The following is a 9484-nucleotide window of genomic DNA, read 5'->3' as shown; positions in this document are numbered from 1 at the left end:
TGAAGTGGTGCATGTTGTACCTGTTAGAGCGTCAAGAAAGGGGAAGCCTCACCCAGGCCATCTGTGGTAGGGGTAGTGCAAAGTGTCTTCTCCAAAGAGCTTGAAGATAGCAGGCTCCTTAGAGAAGCCAAACTGCTGGGTCATAAGTGAATGGGTGCTAGAGAACATGAGAGCCCTCCCTAAGCTATGACTGGGTATATATAGATAAGCCTAGGACTGTGGGCCTGTGATCAAGCAGGTTTAAATATTTGACCCTGTAAAATCCTGGTAGTAGTGTTAGCATGACAGATTATTTATTGCCAAGGCTGGTGAGGTCTGGGAGGCACTGGGATACACATTATGTCTTTTTTTCACCACAGGCAGATATGCTCATCTCATTCTGAGCTGGATTTGTACCCTAATGACTGTTGTATATCCCACAACATAATGCCTGACGTCTGGTGAAGGGTATTTCCAGTCTGCAATCCTCTTTTCAAAATTACCTTCATTTGGGCCTCTGAAAGGGTCTCCCTAGGAGTCTTCCCAGAGCCCAGTGCATGTCTTTGTTCCTCAGGCTGTAGCTGAAAGGGTTCATCATAGGCGTCACCACAGCATACATCACTGTGGCTACTGAGTCCTTCATGGAATAGGTGTGGAGGGGCTGCAGGTACACCATAGCAAGTGTCCCATAAAAGAGGGAGACCACACCCACATGCGAGGCACAGGTAGAGAAGGTTTTGTATTTCTTAGAGGCTGAGGGTACCTGAAGGATGGTTCTGACAATACGTACATAGGATGTGGTCATGAACCCTAAGGGGGTGATGAAGATGAAGCAGCCAGTGGCGATCAACACTGTGTGAATGATGTGGGTGTTGGAACATGCCAGCCGCAGCAGGACGTACATCTCACAGAAGAGGTAGTGGATCTCTTGAGTCCCACAGAAGGTCACCCTGGTCAGGAGGAGAGTGAGGAGGAGGCCATAGGGAACAGACAGCCCCCAACACAAACAGAGGAGCAAAACACAGAGTCCAGGGCTCATGGCTGTGACATAGTGGAGGGGATGGCAGATGGCCACATAGCAGTCATACGCCATCACGGCCAGGATGAGGTTGTCCAGGGTCACCAAGGAGACCAGGAAGTAGAGCTGCGTCAGACACCCTGCATAGGCGATGGCTTTGTTCTGGGACTGGAAGTTCACCAGCATCTTGGGGATTGTGTTGGTGACAAAGAAGAGGTCAGTGAAGGAGAGGTTGGCCAGGAAGAAGTACATGGGGGTGTGCAGGCGGGAATCAGAGCTGATGGCCAGGATGATGAGCGCATTTCCCACCACCGTGACCAGGTACATGGACAGGAACATCCAAAACAGGATCTGCTGCTGCTCAGGACTCTCTGACATTGACAGGAGTAGGAACTGTGAGTTCTCACTCTGGTTATCTCCATCCATTCCCCCAACTTTCTGCAACATTAACACCAACAAATGTTTATTAAGTTCCCTCATTTGAATAAGGACACGAAGATAAGCAAAATCAACTCTTAGCATTAAAGTATCTTGGACTAAACTTTAAAAATAATAAAAGCAACAGGTCATTATAGGCACAAAAATAGAATATGGAAAGTATGCAACTTATTTATTCCAGCAACTTCTAACCTGACATACTGAATATTATAAAAACAATGTCTAAGTCATATTTTAAATCCTACCATCTTCCAATCGTCTTGAAGTGTTTAAAGTTTAATGTTATGTTATGATTTTTACATAGGGTTTTAAGTGGTATTTAACACAGGTATACGCATTACAAGAAATGATTATTGTCCAATTGGAGGAAGTGGAGAAATAAAATATTGGAAAGGAGAAAGAAGAACTATTTTACTTGCTGATATAATCTGTCTGGGAAATCTAAGAAAATCAGTCGAAACATCATTAGAAAAAGAAGATGTTTGTGATTAGTCAGTGAAGTGGCCCACCACAAAATGAACAGGCCTTCAGCTTTCACGGTCCCTGTAAGCCGTGTAGTGCAGCGCTAAAGACCGTCCTGTGGGAACTCTTAAATTCAAGTCCAAGCGCTGCCTCTTCCTGGCTGTAATGCCTCAGGCAGGTCACTTGCGTTCTTTAAGACTCAAGTTTTTTTAATGTGAAAAATGGGTTGGGGTGAGGAGGAAAATAAGGAATAAAGTGCTTAACACAAAGAGCTGACATGCGGAGAGCACTCAATAAATGGTACCTGTTATTATTATATATGAATGATAAGAATACTAAGATTAAAGTATAATATGAAACACATTATCAGCAAACAATCTATGCATTAAGATACTAATAAGAATCAGTTATGGTCCTCAAATTCTCTATGGAGGCATCAAGTAAAAATTTGTTAAATGGACAGATACAACCAAGATTCTAGATAAAAAGATGAGATGTTCCTAAAGCTATTATGGGGAGGGGGGAGAGGGGAGGGATAGCATTAGGAGATATACCTAATGTAAATGATGAGTTAATGGGTGCAGCACACCAACATGACACATGTATACATATATAACAAACCTGCACATTGTGCACATGTACCCTAGAACTTAAAGTATAATAATAAAAAACAAAATTACTGATTCTTTTTGTGTTTCCGAGTCAAGAAAACTTTTCCTTTGAGCTATTTACAGCTTTTAACAATTGAATAAAGTATACTCCTGTGAACAAAATTTGGAGCATATTTGTTTCTTTCCACCTGATTTCTCCAGAATTTGAAGATCATAAGTATTCTGTTTATGTTAATATAGTTATTTGCAGAAGTGCAATAAACATCTATTTTCATTTGTAACAGGAAAAAAAAAAGATGTTGCAAAGGTGCATATTCTGAGTTATTCTAAAATTTAACCTATTTGAAAGTCAAAATTCTAACAGGGTTTTAAAGAAACAAAAGCTAGTTTAAATTTCTTCTAAAAATAGGAATGAAAAGAAGCTAGGAAAATGTTGAAGACAAGGAACACTTGCTCTGTGAAATATGAAGAACTCTGCAATAGTGGGGTGCTGGTGCTGGAATGAACAGATCAGTAGAACTGCCTAGAAACATAAGAAACAGCCAGGTTCACGTGGAATGTGGCGAATTGTTATGGTAACACTTTAATTCAGCAGGCAGAGGTTGCATTATGCAATACATGGTATTAGGATAACTGTCTACTTAGGTTTTCGGGAAAAGTTACATCAATGTTTTGTCTTTTATCACACATACTAAAACCAAACATACTAGTATATTTTATCAAAATATACTAAAGATTAACTTTTTTTTTCCTTTTGAAAACCGAATGTATATGGAATAAAACATTCAACATGTGAAAACTTATAAAGGAGATAGTATAAATTGTATCAAATTCCAGCATGTAGAGTTAGACAACCATGGCTAATGTCTTCTTAGTCAAGACATGAAGGACCACAAAAAGCCACTCTTGCAACACGATGAGCCTTGCAGAAAAGCAGCTGCCCTGAGCAGAGGTCCTGAGCAGGGAAAGGTCGTTCTTGTGTTTAAGGAAGTAAATATAGGCCAGCATGTCTGGGGGCAAAGAGGATATTGGTGAGATAGGATGTTGTGCCATGGCCAGTAATGAACTGTAAAGGAGAAGTGGCTGTGTATATTTAGCAACTATTGTTTTTCTTTGTATTTTATCAACCGTATTTTAAAAATCAGGTATAGCTGTTGCATTTTTAATCAAATGGTTTTTCAGTGTCATTCAAGATATATCTTGTGGATAGCCTTCTTGATACGGAAGCATACTTCTATGCCCAGTATGAACCACTGAATCAATTTGCTAATATTTGATTTAGACTTTTGTAGTCACAATTATTAATGAGGTTTGTCTAGGGTCTTTTTTGGTATGTGCCACCCTTCTTACCTTTTTAGTACGATTTGGCTAGCATCAGAGTCCATACTAAACTTGTATTCATTGATTTTCAAAACTAACATTTGAAATTTCTTGCAGTTTCTTTAATAACTTAAAAGGTAAATTTTAAAAATATTTTATATATTCTTTTTGTATACGTTTATTTATTTAGAGACTGGGTCTCACTCTGTTGCCCAGCCTGGAGTACAACAGTGCCATCACAGCTCACTGTAGCCTTGAACTCCTGGGCTCAAGCCATCCTCCCACCTCAGTCTCCTGAGTAGCTGGGACTACAGGCTTGTGTCATCATGGCTGGCTAATTGAATTTTTTTTTTTTTTTTTTAGAAACAGGGTCTCGCTATGTTGCCCAGGCTGCTCTCCAGCTCCTGGCCTCCAGCGATCCTTCTGCCTTGGCTTCCCAAAGTGGTTTGATTACAGTCATGAGCCACTGTGCCTGGCCTTGGAATTCTTTTTCTAAATAAAAATAGCTTCAGCAGGGTGCCATGGCCCATGCCTGTAATCCCAGTACTTTGCGAGGCTGAGGTGGGCATATTGTTTGGACCCAGGAGTTCCAGACCAGGCCTAGGCAACATGGCAAAAGCGCATCTCTACTAAAAACAGAAAATTAACTGGGTGTGGCGGCAGATGCCTGTGGTCCCAGCTACTCGGGAGGCTGAGGTGGGAGGATCACCTGAACCCGGGAGGTCGAGGCTGCAGTGAGCCATGACAGTGACAGTGCCCTCTAGCCTGGGCAACAGAGCAAGACCCTGTCTCAAAAAAAATGGCTTTAAAAAACTATATTGTAATCTATTGATTATAAACAAAAAATTTCCAACACGAACAATTAAAGCAATACCAAAAAATGTATACAGGAAGTAAAAGTCATCCCACATTCTGTCAGGGCAACCACTGTTTACACTTTGGTGAAGATACTTTCTGCTTGTTTCATTCAATCATCTTTATTCATTCAGCAATGTGATGGGAAACTTCCTCCAAGTCAATATTGTCATTTATTAGCTATGTTTGTTGTTGTTGTTGTTCAGGGACCTTATTTTTCAGCATGCATGATAGTTGTTTTTTTTTTGAGATAGAGTCCCTTGCTGTAGCCCAGTCCAGACTGCAGTGGCACAATCTCAGCTCATTGCAACCTCTGCCTCCCAGGTTTAAGTGATTCTCCAGCCTCAGCCTCCTGAGTAGCTGGGACTATAAGTACCCACCACCATGCCCCACTAATTTTTGTACTTTTAGTGGAGAAGGGGTTTCACCATGTAGGCCAGGATGGTCTTGAACTCCTGACCTCAAGTGATCTGCCTGCCTCGACCTCCCAAAGTGTTGGGATTACAGACGTGAGCTGCATGATAGTTTTTAAATCTTAATATTTTTTTAAAAACACAACCCAGCTACAGGCGTACCTTGGAGATATTGTGAGTTTGATTCCAGACCACCTCAACACAGCAAATATTGCAATAAAGTGCATCACACAATGTGTTGGTTTCCCAGTGCATAGATGTTATGTTTACAGTATACTGTAGTCTATTAAGTGTGCAGGAGCATTATGTCTAAAAATGTACATTCCTTAATTTAAAATACCTTATTGCTAAGAAATGATAGCAATCGCCTGACCCTTCAGCAAGTCATCATCCTTCTGCTGGAGGAAGGTCTCGCCTTGATGCTGACGGCTGTGGACTTACCAGCATGGTGGTTGCTGAAGTGTGGCGTGGCTTTGGCAATTTCTTCAATAAGAACAATAAAGTTGGCCACATCAGTTGACTCTTCCCTTTAGGAAACATTTCTCCGTAGTATGTGATGCTGTCTGACAACATTTTACCTACAGTAGCGCTTCTTTCAAAATTGGAGGCCATCCTCTCAAACTCTGCCACCGCCTTATCACATAAGTTTGTGTCGTATGCTGCATTCTTTGCTGTGATTTCAACCATGTTGGCAGCATCTTCACCAGGAGTAGCGTTCATCTCGAGAAACTGCTTTTTTGCTCATCCATAAGAAGCAACTACTCTTCTGTCCAAGTTTCATTGTGAGCTTTGTAGCTCTTCAGTCACACCTTCAGGCCCCACTTCTAATTCTGTTCCTCTCCTCTTTCCACCACACCTACAGCTACGGAACTCTTCCTCCCAGCGAAGTCTTGAACTCCTCAAATTCATCCATGAGCACTGGCATCAACTTCTTCCCAGCTCCTATTAATGTTGATATTTTGACCTCCTCCCATGAATCATGAATTTCTTCATGGCCTCTAGAATGGTAAATCCTTTCCAAGTTTTCCCTTCACTTTGCCCAGATCCATCAGAGGAATCACTATGGCAGCTGTAGCCTTACGAAATGTGTTTCTTTTATAATGAGTCTTGAAAGTAAAAATGACTCCTTGATCCCTGGGCTGCAGAATGGATATTGTGATAGAGGCATGAAAACAGCATCAACCTTCTTGCACGTCTCCATCAGAGAGCTTGGGTGACCACGAGCAGGCATATTTTGAAAGGAATATTATTTTCTGAGTAGTGGGTCTCAACAGTGGCTTAAGATATTCAGTAAACCGTGTTATAAACAGATGTGCTGTCATTCAGGCTTCGTTGTTGCATTTATAGAGCACAAGCAGAATAGATTTAGCCAAATTCTTAAGGGTCCTAAGAGTTTTGAAATGGTCAACGAGTGTTGGCTTCCACTTAGTCACCGGCTGTATTCGCCCATGACAAGAGAATCAGCCCATCTTTGAAACTTTGAAGCCAAGCATTGACTTCTCCTCTCTAGCTATGAAAGTCCTAGATGGCATCTTTTTCCAGTAGAAAGTGGATTTGTTTACATTGAAAATCGGTTGTCAGTGTACTCACCATCATCAGTTATCTCATCGAGATCTTCTGGATAACTCGCAGCTTCTACGTCATCACTTTCTGCTTCATCTTGCACTTTTATGTTATGGAGAGGGCTGCTTTCCTTTAACCTTATGAACCAACTTTTGCTAGTTTCAAATGTTCTTCTGCTGCTTTCTTGCTTGTCTCAGCCTCTGCAGAACTGAAGAGAATTAGGTACTGACTCTGTATTAGTCCTTGGCCTAAGGGAATGTTGTTGCAGGTTTGATTTCTATCCAGACCACTAAAACTTTCTGCATATCAACTAGAAGCCTGTTTCACTCTCTTGTCATTTGAGTGTTCACTGGAGTAGCACTGTTTAATTTCCTTCAATAACTTTTTCTTGGCATTGACAATTTGGTGAACTGTTTTGTGCAAGAGGTCTAGCTGTTGGCCTAGCTCTGCTTTTGCTTGTCTTTCTCAACCAGCGTAATCATTTCTGACTTTTGATTTAAAGTGAGAGACGTGTGATTCTCCTTTCACATGTACACCTAGAGGCCTTTGTAGGGTTACTAACTGGCCTAATTTCAATATTGATATGTCTGAGAATAAGGAGGTCTGATGAAAGGGAGAGAGATGGAGGAATGGGTGATCAGCAGAACAGTCAGGACACACATGACATTTACTGATTCCGTTCAACTTCTTATGTGGGTGCAGTCCATGGCACCCCCAAATAATGACAATGGTTATGTCAAAGATCACTGGCCACAGATGAGCATAACAGATGTAATCATAATGACAAAGCTGAACTGTTGTGAGAATTACCCAATGTGACACAGAGATGTGAAATAAGTACATGCTGCTGGAAAAATGGCATCAACAGGCTCGCTTCATGCAGGGTTGTCAGAAACGTTAAAAACAAAGCAACCAAACAAACAAAAACAACAACAACAAAAACGCAGGACCTGCAAAGAAAAAGTGCAGTAAAGGCAAGTGTGATCTAACGTAGTATGCCTGCACGTGCTGTCTACAGGACACACACTTTTTTTTTTTTTTTTCTTGAGACATTGTCTCACACTGTTGCCCAGGCTGGAGTGCAGTGGTGCGATCTCGGCTCACTGTAATCTCTGCTTCCTGAGTTCAGATGTTTCTCCTGCCCCAGCATCCCGAGTAGCTGGGATTACAGGTGTGCACCAAGATGCCTGGCCAATTTTTGTATTTTTAGTAGAGATGGGGTTTCACCATGTTGGCCAGGCTGGTTTCGAACTCCTGACCTCAGGTGATCCACCTGCCTCGGCCTCCCAAAGTGCTGGGATTACAGGCGTGAGCCACCGCACCCGGCCCAGGAGACAAACTTTAGATTCAAAAGTACAAATAGGTTGACCTTAAAGAATGGGAATATATAGATCATGCAAACATCTACCACTAGAAGGTGGAGTGGTTATACATTAGCCTTTAAATAAATTTAAAAAAATAGGAAAAATAGACTTTAAATAAATTACTAGAGATAAAAAGATCCATTCCATAATAAGAGATTTAGTTCATCAGAAATGTATAATAATTATAGACGATACCAAAATGCTTGAAGCAAAAGCTGATAGAAATGAGGAGAGACGTAGATAATTCAACAATAGTAGTTGAATAACCAAATATCCCGCTTTCAATAACGAACGGAAAAACTAAGTAAAAGATCAACAAGGAAATAGAGGACTTGAACATTGCAAATGAAGTATCCCCAACAGGTATCTCTAGAAAACTGCACCCCAGAATAGAACAAGATTCTTTTCAGCCGTCCTTGGAGCATTCCCCCAGATAGACCATATGCAAGGCCATAAAACAAACCTCAATGATACTCAACAGAGAGAAACAACACAAAGTATGTACTTCAATTACAAAGGAATGAAATTTGCAATGTAAAGAAGAAAAAATGGAGAAAACTCACATACTTGTGGTAATCAAACACCATCCTCCAAAATAACCAATGAATCAAAGAAGCAACAGAAACAGAAGATAGATAAATGAAAGTAAAGATACAACTTTTTCCAAAACTATGGGATGTGGGGAGTGTAGGGAAAACGGTGGATAGGAGGCAGGAGTAACTTGCAGCTCCCGCTTGGGCAGACAGAGCAGGCTGTGGAGACTCATACCGTGAGCTTTTGCTCTAAGAACTACCGCAGGCGGGCCGGGCGCGGTGGCTCAAGCCTGTAATCCCAGCACTTTGGGAGGCCGAGACGGGTGGATCACGAGGTCAGGAGATCGAGACCATCCTGGCTAACACCGTGAAACCCCGTCTCTACTAAAAAATACAAAAAAAAAAAACTAGCCGGGCGAGGTGGCGGGCGCCTGTAGTCCCAGCTACTCGGGAGGCTGAGGCAGGAGAATGGTGTAAACCCGGGAGGCGGAGCTTGCAGTGAGCTGAGATCCGGCCACTGCACTCCAGCCCGAGCGGCGGAACATACTAGGAAAGCCGAGGTAAAGCACTTACCTCTGCCTGAGCATGAAGCGTGCTTTCTGACAAATTTATCACGTATTTTCCGTACAGTAGCTGAGGTTCCCCATTTCCCCGAGAATAGCTCAAGTTTATGGCCAGGCGGTCAAGGCCCAGGATGCTTTAGCCCCAGTGCACTCTCCTGCTTATCTGACCTCCACTCTCTACTCTAGCAGTGCCTTTGCAGTTTGTATGGTTCTAGAATACACAAAATATTTTGTCTTTGTCCTTCACACTGATTGTTCCTTTTCACCCAATAAGCTTTCTTCATTCTGCTCTTCCAGCCTGAATTTTTTTCCTTCAGTTCTTGTCAGCCTGGTAAGACCTGCTCTAGTACCTACTTAAGCATCTT

The 9484-nt window shown here is 41.9% G+C and overlaps 1 protein-coding gene across 1 annotated transcript; it reads right to left on the bottom strand.

Moving 5' to 3' along the window:
- Nucleotides 1-484: 484 nt before the first annotated feature.
- Nucleotides 485-1477, bottom strand: LOC111521385 (olfactory receptor 1D5). Its single transcript, XM_023184779.1, has one exon. It carries the CDS (start codon nucleotides 1475-1477, stop codon nucleotides 485-487), a length of 993 nt encoding a protein of 330 aa, XP_023040547.1.
- Between the last annotated feature and the right edge of the window lie 8007 nt (nucleotides 1478-9484).

This window comes from Piliocolobus tephrosceles, chromosome 16 (genome assembly GCF_002776525.5).
Source record: "Piliocolobus tephrosceles isolate RC106 chromosome 16, ASM277652v3, whole genome shotgun sequence".
In the NCBI taxonomy this organism is placed as follows: Eukaryota; Metazoa; Chordata; class Mammalia; order Primates; family Cercopithecidae; genus Piliocolobus; species Piliocolobus tephrosceles.
Note: the sequence above shows the minus strand (reverse complement) of the source record. Positions and strands in the feature narration are given on the sequence as shown.